Source organism: Monodelphis domestica, chromosome 1 (assembly GCF_027887165.1).
Source record: "Monodelphis domestica isolate mMonDom1 chromosome 1, mMonDom1.pri, whole genome shotgun sequence".
NCBI lineage: Eukaryota > Metazoa > Chordata > Mammalia > Didelphimorphia > Didelphidae > Monodelphis > Monodelphis domestica.
In genome coordinates, this window is record NC_077227.1 from 502,948,426 (window position 1) to 502,962,108 (window position 13,683).

Below are 13,683 nucleotides of genomic sequence, written 5' to 3' on the forward strand. Positions count from 1 at the left end.
TATTTCTTTATTTTATTAATAATATTTCTATTTATTATTTTCCATATTTAGTTTTTCTATTTTTTTCCTAATCTTTGTTGCATTGGTTTTGTTTGTGCAAAAACATTTAACAGTCAAAGTTATCCATTTTATCTTGTAATGGTCTCTAGTTCTTCAGTCATAAATTCTTTCATTATCTATAGATCTGACAAACTATTACATGCTTCCCTAATTTGCTTGTGGTAGCATCCTATGGACTTATGTCCAAGTCACATAACCCATTTTTACCTTACCCTGGTCTGTGGTATGAGAAATTATTCTATACCTAGTTTCTGCCATACTGTTTTCCAATTTTCTGAGGAGTTTTTGTCAAATAGTGAGGTCTTATTCCATACATTTGAATCTTATTAAACAATAGAATAACATGGCCATTTTTTGCTGTGTACCTAATCTATTCCACTAGTCTACCACCCTATTTCTTAGTCAGTACCAGATTGTTTTAATGATTACTGTTTTATTAGTACACTTTGAGATCTGGTACTGCTTCACCTTCTTTTGCATTTTTGTTCATTAATTCACTTAAAATTCTTGACATTTTCTTTCAGATGAATTGTTATTCTAGCATCATGAAATAAGTTTTTGGTAGTTTGATTACTTTGGTACCAAATAGGTAAATTAGGTAGAATTATATTGGCTCAGCCTACCCCAAAGGAATTGATATATTTTCCATTATTTAGATCTGACTTTATTTGTGTGAAAAGTTTTTACAATTGTATTCAAATAGTTCCCAGGTTTGTCTTGGCAGGTAACTAGCTCTTCTCTCCCAAGTATTTAATTTTATCTAAAGTTATTTTAAATAGAATTTCTTTATCTGTTGCTTCTGGACTTTGTTGGTAATATATGAAGATTTATGTGGCAGCTGATGATTCTTTAAAGTATTCCTTTTTAGAGGGAAAAGGGCTGGAAATCATATCTATCCCCCTCCAGGGATAGGGGAGCTTCTTTCTCCTCATATCTACCTGCATTCTGAATAGATGGTATAGCAGATAGTCAGGAAGACTTGAGTTCAAATCCAGCCTCAGACACTTATTAGCCATGCAAGCAATTTCAGCCTTTTGTCATCTCCTTCACAAGCCTTTCATGACTCCAAAACTATCAGTGCTTTCCATTCTGCCTCCCCTCAAAGTTTATTTTGCATTTACTTACATTATATGTGTTTTCCCCCAGCAGCAAACTTCTTGAGGGAAATTACTTTTTATTTTATTCTTTTAGAATGTAACCTTTTGAAAAAAATTTAATAACAAATTTCTAACCCTCCCTCTTCCCTCACCCTCTTTTACTTATTTCCCTGAAACACCTCATGAAAGGAGAATACACCCATCTTCTTGTTTCATCTTAGTAGATAATTGTGTACCAAGTTGTATGGTCAACAATTTTGTTATCCTGCAGCTTACCTTTGGGATGAACTTCTCCAAAATCAGCTAGACTAGCCCTCAGATGACCATCTCCCAGTCCCATCACCAGGCTCCCATTTTAAGCTGTAACAACTCGATAGGATCCCCTAAAGCTTATGCACCCCTCGTAATACCACTCTCCAACTCTCAATTCATGTTTTTACATGTATATGTATGCAAGAGCAGCTAGGTGGCTCAGTGGATAGAGCGCTGGGCCTGGAGTCAAGCCGACTCAACTTCAAATCTGGCTTAAACACTCACTAGCTGTGTGTCCCCAGACAAGTCACTTGACCTGTTTGCCTTAATCCACTGGAGAAGGAAATGGAAAACCACTCCAGTATTTTGGTCAAGAGTCCCCAATGAACAGTGTGGGCCATGTCAGAGTTGGATACAACTGAAGAAGAGCAATAATGCTGTTGTCTACATGTGGGGGCACTGGGTGGCTCAGTGGATTGAGAGCCAGGCCTAGAGATGGGAAGTCCTAGGTTCAAATCTGACCTCAGACACTTCCCAGCTGTGTGACCCTGATCAAGTCACTTGACCCCCATTGCCTAGCCCTTACCACTCCTCTGCCTTGGAGCCAATACACAGTATTGACTCCAAGATGGAAGGTAAGGGTTAAAAAAAAAAAAGAAAATCTACATGTGACTGGAGCCAGCATTTCATCTATATTTCATTGTTCTTATATATGAAATTTCATATCTACTATATGCTGACTTCAGGCATATATATTATGTAGGGGGAAGGGGGTGATTGACAATAGCAGGATAAAAGTATGGGCTATAAAACAGCTCAGTGGATCAGTGAATGGAGAGAAGTCTGTGTGTGTGTGGTCAGTCCTCAGCTTTCCAGGGTAACATTCTAGAAAGCATTACAGTTAAAAAAAACAAAACCAAAAACATGAAGGTTAATACATTGAACCTACAGGAAACAGGGAGTTCCCAAGATTGCCAAAAACTAATCTTTTGTTAGAGATTGCTGAAAATAACACTTTTCTGCATATAATGCTTTATAACATGTTAATTCTGCTAATCTGTTACTTCCCTAACACAGTAACCATGAAATAACCCATAAAATCCAGGTGAGGGCAACTGGAGAGGGAGAGGGTAGAGGCGGCTTTGTCACAAGAACTACCCAGCCTAGCAGGGTTCTCCACCAGCAGGACACCAACAGGGATGCTCTTTAGTCCAGCTTCATTGGCAGGGAGTAGACAGGAAGTTTACTAGGCCTCCAATTACCATCCTTTTACCTACAAACTTAGCAGCTTTTCCATTTTTTCCCAACTCTCTCATTGCACACATTCGTTCTTTCTGGAATGGATTCATGAACACTTTTACAAATATTTTCCTCCTTTTTGTAGTTATAAACTTGTTTGTGCATCATGCCTCATTTTTTTTTCTCCTGCACATAAAAATGCCATTACTAATAAAATCATGCCAATGCCTTAGGTCCTGAAAGTTAAGCTTGCAGGTGCCAAAACAATGACTCTGAGCATACACACACACACACACAGACATAAAGCTGACTCTAGTTTCATGTAGATTTTTCAGCTGTTAAGCTCAAAGAAGAAAGGCCATTGATGCAGCCTAATAGGCTGGCCTTGGAATTAGAAATGAGTGGGTTCAAGACTTACCTCAGTACCTGCATCACCTGAGCAGGTCACTTAAGTCCTTGGTACTCAAAGCAGCTCTCTAGGACTTTAAAGACCACCTGAAGATCTGCATTAGTGGAGGGAGTTTCCATATGAGCTCTTGGCACAAATGAAATCAAAGGGCAGAAACAAAAAGTGCAGCTAGAAGGGGCTTTAGGGTTCACCTAAACCAACTCCTTCATTTTACATAAAAGCAAACAGGTTCCCTAAGAGGTAATTTGCTCCCACGGCTGTGTTTTAGGGCATCCCCCAGTTTGTGCAAGTGTGCTTTATTTCACTTCCTCTTAGTCTTCTATAACTTTTAACTTGGACATTGCTCTTCTCCTGGCACTCTGAGGTCCAAGTTCTTCCCATATGCTCCACATCCCACCTCTATCTGTGCACTGGCCTGGAGTGCTCTCTCCCTCCTCTCTTCCACCTCTGGGAATTCCTGGCTTCCTTCATATTCAGCTCCATGGCTGCCTTCTTCAAGAACCTTCCTCGTCTCCATCCCTGCTGCCTTTCATGCACTCTATTTTCTACTTTCTTTTTTCTTGTTCAGTCATTCAGGTCATGTTTGACTCTGTGACCCCATTTGGGGTTTTCTTGAAAAAGATTCTGGAGTGGTTTGTCATTCAGTTCATTTTAGAGATGAGGAAACTGGAGAATAAGTGATCACACAGTAATCGCTAATCAGCATATGAGGCCTGATTTATTTTTTGAACCCTAACTCTTCTGTTTTGGAATCAATCTGAAGTATCCGTTCCAAGGCAGAAGAGTGGTAAGGGCCCAGTAGCTGGGATTAAGAGACTTGCCCACAGTCACAGCTAGAATTGTCTGAGGCCTGATTTGAACTCAGAAAGATGAGTCTTCCAGACTTTATCCACTTTACCACCTGGCTGCCCTGATATCTTGAATGGTGTCTACTTTGTTTCTTGTATGCATGCATTTATGCTTACATTGTCTCCTTATTGGAATATAAGCTCCTTGAAGGCAGGGACTGGTCTCCACGTTTGTCTTTGTGCCTGACCCATCTCCCCATACTTAGCAGAGTGCCTGGCACTTGAAAAGCAAACCATTGTTCGCTGGTTGATTTGCAAGGCAGCCTCTGAAGGGTACAAACCAGATAACAAATAGGTGGGGAGAGACCAGTGGGTTGCAATATCAAGGAAAGCTTCCTGAGGAAGTAAACCTCAAGCTGGAACCAAGGGGGTGGTCTAGGGCTGGAGGAAGCTCAGCAGGTAGGAGAAAAGTGGAGCACCTCAGGTGCTTGGGCTCCTGGATTGACAGGCACCACCTGGCTAGCTCTTTAGTCTCTTCTGGAGGGACTTGGTATGCTGGGCCCTAGAAATTGAAACAAAACCAGTAGCTGTTGAAGCCACAGAGGCTGGCCTGGCCTTGGTGTAAGAGCCTCACTTTGGGAGGCTTCCTCAAAGTACTAAAAGCAAAGAGTTGCTTTTAGCTGAGAATGTCTTGTTGAGTCAGTTGTAGAGGACGTTCTTGTGAGGGTGTGGGGTGGAGACTCTGTGGCACCAAAGGCCCTTTCTGGGAGGGCAGAACCCCTCCCTGTCCAGTCTCATGCTACTACTTACCTGCCTTTGAAACAAGCCTGGGTGTGTAAAACTTGCTCCCCAGAGCAGGGGCCCAGGTTCTCCAAAGGCAAAGGCACCCTTTAAGAGTACAGAGGAAGGGGCTTTCAAGCAGACATCAGGGTGCCGGGGGTGATGCTGGGGTCCCAGTTGCCATTGTGAGGCACTGAGACAAACACCTGGACAGGTTAAAGAGCTACACAGGTGATAGCAGAGTGTGGTTGGTGCCTGTCAATCCAGGAGCCCAGATACCAGAGTTCCTTAGCAGATTCTTTTTTTCTAAACCCTTACTTTCTGCCTTAGATTCACTACTATGTAAATTGGTTTCAAGGCAGAAGAGTAGTAAGAGCTAGGCAAAGGATGTTAACTGACTAGCCCAGGGCCACACAGCTAGGAAGTGTCTGAGGCCAAATTTGAACCCAGGATCTCTGGTCTCTAAGCTCAGCCCTCAATCCACTGAGCCATTTAGCTGCCCCTCCTTAGCTGATTAAAAAAAAAACAAAAAACCTTCTTTCCTAGAATCAATACTATGTATTGGGTTCCCATTCAAAAGAGCAATAAGGGCTAGGCAAGGGGGGTTAAATGACTTGCCCAGGGTCACAAAGCTAAAAAAATATCTGAGGCTGGATTTGAACCCAGGACCTCTTGTCCTTACCTGATTTAAAAAAAAATTTATTTAATGGATTAATTAAACCTGGGATGCCATACATGGTTATTTGATTCATGTTCTTTCCCTCTCCTCCTCCCATCCCCCTCCCATAGCCAGTGCTCAATTCTGAGTTTTATATGTATCTTTGATCAAGACTGATTTCCATATTACTGATAATTTGCACTAGGGTAATCACCCTACTCTAGGGAGTCTACATCCCCAATCCTATCCCCATCAACCCAAGTGATCAAGCAGTTGTTTTTCTTCTGTGTTTCTACTCCCACAGTTCTTTCTCCTTAGCTGATCCCTTGAAGGAAATCAGGAGGTTGAGAAACAGGCTCAGGGAGATGATCATCTTTCTTATTCTCTTTTGGTGTCACTTTTTGGCAAAAATGTCCATTGGTATTCAAGTGAAGCCTGAAGACTTCTAAGAATAAAGTTTTAAAATGCACACAATAAAATGCATATGACTAAAATGGAAACCAAAGGGTAGTGAAAAAAGATGTAATTTTCCTTCCCATCCAAGTTACAAGGATTTTTCCTTACTTCCCTGCAACCAGCAAGAACCTGTGATCTGATCCAAACTCCTGATTTAATAGACGAAGAAAAAGAAGTCTGGAGAAGGAAGTGACAACTGACCAAGTGCTTCTTGGTCTCGTCTTCCTACTCTTTCCCATTAGTGACCTCTGCTCTTGCACCCACCCCTGACTGCATCCAACTATATTCATTCAAATTAAAAGACTTTCCCCACTTGGGGTTCCCAGGTCAGCTGGGAGAAGAGAGTTGCTTAGCTTTAGCCCCTTCCCAGGTCCCACTGTGGATGGTTTTTTCCCTCGTCCAAATTCTTCAGACTGTCCCAATTACATATAAATAAATAATTTTTTGGCAATCATTTTTCAAAATTCTGAGTTCTAGCCCCTCTCTATTTGTGAGAAGGCAAGCAACCTATTTTTAATTATTGTAGAAACTGGATATTTTATTTTCTTGACTCTTCTTCACCTTGCATCAGTTTTTATAAATCTTCTCATGTTTATTTGTTTCTTACAAATACATATTCATTGTTTCTTACAGCAGGGTAATGGAGTTTTAACTTCCTGTGCTGTAGTTTATATAGCCATTCAATTGATGACCTACTTTGTTACCAGTTCTTTGCTACCACAAAAGAGCAACTTTTCTTTTTAAAAAATTAAAAATTTTTTTAAATTTTCTAAAACAGATTTTCTCTCCCATACTTCTATTACTATTGAAAAAAGAAAAAAAATGTAATAAATATATATAATCTAGCAAAAACAAATTTTCACATTTGTCTTGTTCTATTCCCTGAGTCCATCAACTCTGTAGTAGTAGTAATAATAATAACAATAGCTAGTATTTATATAGTATCTACCATGTACAAATATTATCTCATTTGAGCTTCCTAACAATTCTGGGAAGTAGGTTCTTTTTATTATCCTTATCTAGAGCCCTGGTGGTAGTCAATATTAAAAGGAAACCATTCTAGGGTGCTCCTTCCAAGGGCCTGGCAGCTCTGCTGGACTCTTGCTTCACACAAGTAGCAGGGAAAAGAATGCTGGTCTTGGCTCTTAACTAAATTAGTGACAGAGTTATGTGGCACTCCCAAGCCTCCTAATTCCAGACCTCTGATTCTTCAGTTACTTTTTTTTTTTTTGCTTTCCCGCTCTTGCCTGTTAAGAGGCTTAAATGAGAAAATGACTGTGAAAGTGTTTGGTCACAGTAAAGTGAAGCAAGTTCAAATTGCAGAGAGAACTGGGCATTGCAGAGATATTTCTAGTAATATAAAAACAGTTCCAAACTTACATCTTTGAACCATTCTCTCCACAAAGGCAAGATTTTTATCTGTAAAACAAGTGAAAGAAGCATTAGTCATAATATCAAAGGAGTGAGGCATGCTGGAAGGACTAGTGGATTTGGGGTCAAAAGATCTGGGTTCAAATCCCAGTTTTGATACTTGATAGCTATATAATAGTAGACAAATCAATCACTTAATCCTATGAACCTCTGCTTCTTCACCTGAAAAATGAGGACTGGTCTATTTAATTAGTAGAATGTGGTTGTAAGGAAAATGCTTTATAAACCTCAAAACACTAGAGAAATCAATAAGTATTTATTGCTTGCTCTGTGCCCAGCATTGTGGTAGGTATTGGAGACAGACAAGTAGAACAGTCCCTTCCTTCAAATTATTCTCCTGATTCTGCTTACTTTATTCTGAATCAGTTCTTGGAGATCTTCTCAGGTTTCTCTGAAACCTATTTTATTATTTCTTATGGCACCATTTCATTGCATTCATATACCACAATTTGTTCTTTGTTATTAAAATTGGCAGTTTTGCTTTCAAAGCACCTTACAAGGTATTTTACTTTTTATTCTTCAAACAATTCTGCAGTTCTAGTCAGGAGGAGACAATAAATGTGCAGGTGCACACAAATGTATAAAAGCACATTTTGTTGTTTGGTCATTTCAGTCCTGTCTGACTTTATGATTCCATTTGAGATTTTCTTGGCAGATGCACTGGAGTGGTTTGCCATTTCCTTCTCCAGCTAATTTTTTTTTAAACCCTGACCTTCCATCTTAGAATCAATACTGTTTATTGGTTCCAAAGCAGAAGAGTGGAAAGGGCTAGGCAATCCATAGTTGCCCCCTCCAGATTATTTACATATGAGGAAATAGAGGCAAATTGTGTTAAGTCACTTGCCCAGGGTCACACAGTTGGTAAATGTTTGAGGTCAGATTTGAACTCGGAAGATGAATCTTCTAGACTCCAGGCCTGGTGCTCTATCTACTTTGTCCCCTAGTTGCCCCCAAAGATCTAGTTATCTAGTAATTATACCTTTAAGAGGTATGGTAATAGAGAAGGGTCCAGATAAACAAATTTAGAAGGGCTTTTGAGGTTTTCTGTGAAACATTAAAATTCTAGTAATACCTTTTTTATTTTATTTCATTTTTTTAAACCCTTACCTTCCCTCTTGGAGTCATACTGTGTATTGGCTCCAAGGCAGAAGAGAGGTAAGGGCTAGGCAATAGGGGTCAAGTGACTTGCCCAGGGTCACACAGCTGGGAAGTGTCTGAGGCCAGATTTGAACCTAGGAACCTCCCATCTCTAGGCCTGACTCTCTATCCACTGAGCCACCCAGCTGCCCCCTTCATTTCATTTTTTAACCTTTTTTTTTTTTGCAAAGGGAGATGTCCCTGAGGCTTGGCTAACACCCAGACCTCTCTCTTCTGCCTTCCCAGCCCATTTGATACGGAGAGCTTCTTGGTGTCCCCTGGAATCAGCAAGTTTTCTGTGGGTAGCAGAAAAGGCTCTTTGTATAACTGGACACCTCCAAGTACCCCCAGCTTCAGGGAAAAATATTATCTTGTGAGTATCTGAGACCATTTCTCTCCTCCCTCCCTCTTCCCCCCTTCAATTTGGCACAGTACCCTTATGGATACCTTCCCTGGACTGGCTGATGAGTACAGCAGTTTAATCAGATCCCAATCCTGCTAATTGTGAAGAAGCCATGACCATCTGAGTCCAGAGAACAGAAAAGATGAGAAGTAGTACTGGAATGATTGGAATTCTCTGGAGGCTGAATCTCTCTCTCTTTTTTTTTAAACCCTGACCTTCCATCTTGGAATCAATACTATGTATTGGTTCCAAGGCAGAAGAGTGGTAAGGGCTAGGCAATGGGGGTCAAGTGACTTGATCAGGGTCACACAGCTGGGCAGTGTCTTGGGCCAGTTTTGAACCCAGGACCTCTCAGCTCTAGGCCTGACTCTCAATCCACTGAACCACCCAGCTGCCCCTCCTGGAGGCTGAATCTTAATGAATAATTTAAAATAAAGAGAGGGCCAGAGAAAGAGAAGGCACCAGCCACGTGTGGCCTGGCCACCTTCCCTTCCAAGAGCCAGGCCAACACCCACCTACTCACTCTGGATTCTCAGGGAAAAGGCTCACTTCCTTCTGGCACTCCAATTTAAGCTCTTTGTGATGTCCCCTCCCAAAGGCACTCCAGCTGGACTACTCTGACCTCACTCTGGACAATAGGCAGGCCTTCTGAATGCCTGGAGTCAGGAGACCTTTAGAATGGCTGCAGAGTGCCCATGTCCACTGTTCTCCACCCCACTATTTTCAGAAGCCTCTTTACAGTTAAACTACTAAAAGCTTTGTCTCCTCCCCCATTCAACAAGAGGGTGGTTGGAAGGAGCGTTGTAGCTTCAATCTTTAAGAATAAACTTTCCCCCTTTAAAACCCAAACGCTGTCTTGGGATGCCAGAGAAAGGTGTACAGGCTAGTGTTCAATCTCCACAACTGTTGCCAGCCTAGTATTTTCCAACTCCAGTTTTAGACTGACACAATTCTTACTACTGTTTTCAACCTTGATAATTCTCTTTATCTTCATCACATGGGAAAGAAAGTAGGTGTCTGAAAGCAGAGCTGAAAAGGTTCTTTGAGGCCTTCTAGTCCAACATTACCACTTTACAGACAAGGAAACTGAGCCCTGGAAAGATGAAGAAAATTCCCCAAGTTCATCAGGGTTTTAAGTGGCAGAGCTACCAAGTTTGAACTGAGCTCTTCTGACTTGTTATTTTCTTTCTTTTCCTTCCTTCCTTCCTTCCTTCCTTCCTTCCTTCCTTCCTTCCTTCCTTCCTTCCTTCCTTCCTTCCTTCCTTCCTTCCTTCCTTCCTTCCTTCCTTCCTTCCTCCCTCCCTCCCTCCCTCCCTCCCTCCCTCCCTCCCTCCCTCCTCTCTCTCTCTCTCTCTCTCTCTCTCTCTCTCTCTCTCTTTCTCATTATTTAAAAAAACTCAATACTATGTACTGCTTCTAAGGCAGAAGAGCAGTTAAGGGCTAGGCAATGGGGTTAAGTGACTTGCCCAGGGTCACACAGCTAAGAAGAGCCTGAGGTCAAATTTGAACCCATGACTGACTCTACCCAATAAGCCACTCAGCTACCCAACTAGTGGCATCATTTTGATCCTCTTTCAGTACAGAAGACAAGCATAACCAGTCATGATGAAAAAGATACCTAAGAGCCAGTGCCACATTTGTGTGTTTATAGTACAAGGAAGTGTTTTTTCTGTAGCTCCTGAAGCCTTCACTCCCCCTTTCCCAGTCTCTTTTCCAGCAACCGCAGCAGAGCCGTCTTGGCCGGAGGAACAGCACCCTGACCCGCTCCTTATGGAGCTACCTGTCTGAGAGTGACCTGGGGATGCCTCTGGAGGAGAAGAGCCCGGAGAGGCCCGAGACCACCGAGGCTGACTCTTTCAGCTCAGACGACCCCCGGGAGACGGAGACCGGGACCTCGGCTTCTACCTCAGAAGCAGGGTTCCCCCCTTTCGGGCTGGGTCCCAGCATTTCCCTAGAAGAGGAGCAGCAGGTGTCCTCCGCTCCCTGCTTGGACGAGGCCTCGATCCCTCTGATGTCCGGGGCCTGGCACCAAGAACATGCCAGCCCGCTGGACTTATATGCCGGAGACCCAAAGGAGCTGCTCTCCCCTGGCCCGGTGCCCGGCCCCCTGCTCCAGGAGGGCCGGGAGAAAGCAGGGAAAGGGAAGCCCGAGGATGGGACGGACAACCACAGCCAGTCTGCCGAGAAACCCCTACAGGAGGTTTTAGATTTACTGAAGGCGATGGAGCCTGGGCAGACACAGCTCCAGGAGCTAGAGGACCAGGTGCTCTGCTTCAGGGACCGATTAAAGGTATGGCTTGTCTTCCTGCCGACGCTAAGAAAGGCAACTTCTGTTTATCTAGTGCTTTAGGGACACACACACAATTTTCCCATTTCCCATTCATGATCACATTCCATTCATCAGCAAATGTCTGTTTATTTAAAAAACCCTTCCCTCCACCTTAGAGTCAATCCTGTGTATTGGTTCCAAGGCAGAAGTGGGAAGGGCTAGGCCATGGGGGTCAAGTGACTTGTCCAGGGTCACACAGCTAGGAAGTGTCTGAGGCCAGAACCTCTGGTCTCTGGGTTTGGCTCTCAATCCACAGAGCCACCTAGCTGTTCCCCAACAAACAATTAATTAAACACTTATGGAGTATAGGACATTGTGCTCTTAGAGACTAGGAGTGGGAGGAGACTTATTGCCTTGAGTAAGTCATTTCCCCCCACTTTAAACCTCAGTTTCATTTTCTGTAAAATGGGTATAATTTATAATTTATAAGCCCTTATTAATGTGCCAGACACTGTGCTAAGCACAGAACATCCCAAAAGATCCCAAAAGTCAGTTCCTGCCCTTGAGAAGCTCACATGAAATCATTCTATAAACTGTAAGGAACAGGGACTGGATGCTGGGAGAGGGAATACTCAGAGGAGAGGGCTTTCTCTGCCAGGGCAAATCATCACCTCCTTGGCAACTTTTTTTTTTTAACTTTTATCTTTCATCTTAGAATCACTACTGTGTATTGGTTCTGAAGCAGTAGAGCAGTAAGGGCTAGACAGTAGTGGTCAAGTGATTTGCCCAGGGTCTCACAGCTGGGAAGTATCTGAGGTCAGATTTGAACCCAGGACCTCCCCTCTCTAGGATTCTCTCCATTCATGGAGCCACCTCGCTTCCCTGTGTCCTCTGCAACTTTGATCTTCTTTGAGGTTTTTATGTGACTTGCCTAGGATCACCCAGCCAGTGTGTATCAACAAGACTTGAACCCCAGCCTTGATTGATTTTGCTCTTTCCTCCTCTCTATGCTGCTGCCTGTCTCTATCAGCCACATACACATCTAGTGCTGCGATTTAGGAGGTCGTATGATCTAGTGGCAATGAGGGATTAGGAATCCTGGGTTTGATTCCTGACTAGCACTTACTTTGTGGCCATGGGCAGAACACCCGAGTCTCAGCTTAATCATCTGTAAAGCAGGGATTATTTCCCAAGGTCTTTGTAAATAAAAATGCGCCAGGAAGCATTCCCAGATGTCCATTATTATTATTTGGCACGTCTGCCTTCTGTCATCCGACTAGCCTAGACAGACAAGTGCTTTGCTGTTTGTACAATTCTTCATGGAAGGGATTATTGCAGCCTCTCTGCCTTGTTTTGGGGCTTCCTGATCTTCTAGCCAATAAGCCTCATTTGCCGCTAGAGAGGCTGTCTGATTGCTGGCTGGTGCCCCCGCTCTGGGGAGGGAGTATTGCTATGAAGTCTCCTCCCCCTTTCTCGGTAGCCCAAGGCCGCTAACCAGGAGCATTCATCCATGGAGAGTCTGATGGAGACCATACTGGAAAGTTTTGATTTTTTAAATGCTGACCTCAACTCGGATGAGCTTTCCCTGTTTGGCAGCAGCCAGACCCACAGCATCAAGTGAGTAGACCCCGATCCAGGCTGGCCTTCTGGACGGGGACTTCATTTCTAAGTGGGTTGTTGGTTTGTTTTGTGTTCCTGTTGTCTACATTTGTCTGTTGTGCAATTTGCATCAGCTTCTTCCACAGCCAGGCCTCAGGATGATGTGTCCTGGCGCTAAAGTGGCTGAGGTTCAAACCAGGGATTGGTGCTTTGGTAGGTGATGATGGTTCGCCACTTGTTCATTTGTGTGGCAAACCGCTTCTCCGGGGGCCTTGTTCTTCCTCCCGTAAAATGAGTTCGAGCACGCGCCCTTTAAAATTTCTTGTCATTCAGATATTCTGACTCGGAGTTTGTAATAGGGGCCAGACATTTAAATTCTTAGCAAGCAACTCTGTACAAGGCCAAGGGCTAACAATGAGTTTATTGCCTCTGCCTTTATTGGAAATAGCCAGGGCTTGGCTTGGATCGTAAACTCGCAGAATGTTAGTGCCCAACACTCATGTAATAGGGGACGTCGAAGACCTCAGAGGAGAAGTGACTGTTCGAGCTTCAAAGACGGTAAGGGCAGGGCTGGTACTCAAACTCAGGGATTCCGAATTTAAGTCTAGAGTTCTTTTCATTATACCATGTTTCCCCTCAAGACCTCCAGCATATATAAGTTCACCTACCAGCCTCTAGATTCCCAACTCTGGCCTCAAGTGTCTTTCATACTTTTTCTTTTTGGATGCCTTTTTGGTTTTTCTTTCTTCTTTCTCCTTCCTTCCTTCCTCTCTTTTCCCTAACTCTTTCTACTTTTCTCTTTCTCCTTCCTTCCTCTCTTGCTCCTAACTCCTATTTTCTTCCTTCTTTTCTTTCTTTCTTTTCCTTCTTCTTCTTCTGTCTTTCTCCCTTCCTCCTCTCTTTCTTTTGGTCTCTCTCCATCTCTTTGTCTCTGTCTCTCTCAGAGACCAGGTTAGTGTTCTTCATACAGTAGGCACATGATTATTGTTGTTTTCCCTTCAATTTTTGGAAAGGCCCAGGGACATCGTGAAGCTGGGGTCAGGGTGTGTTGGACTGTGACTGATCATCACAGAAGATACATACCTTTGGGGCTCAGAGTTGGATT

General features: G+C 43.1%; 1 protein-coding gene across 9 annotated transcripts in view; it reads left to right on the forward strand.

The window, feature by feature from the left end:
- The window catches only part of RIPOR3 (RIPOR family member 3), a 124,523-nt gene that overhangs the window by 95,847 nt on the left and 14,993 nt on the right, over positions 1-13,683 (forward strand). For 8 of the 9 annotated variants that reach the window (XM_056812946.1, XM_056812947.1, XM_016423861.2 and 5 more), the window contains 3 exons: positions 8,554-8,680; positions 10,416-11,000; positions 12,460-12,596. In XM_056812946.1, coding sequence (XP_056668924.1) covers positions 8,554-8,680; positions 10,416-11,000; positions 12,460-12,596 — 849 coding nt within the window. The remainder of the gene's footprint in view (positions 1-8,553; positions 8,681-10,415; positions 11,001-12,459; positions 12,597-13,683) is intronic. The other variant, XM_056812949.1, reaches the window with a different exon arrangement.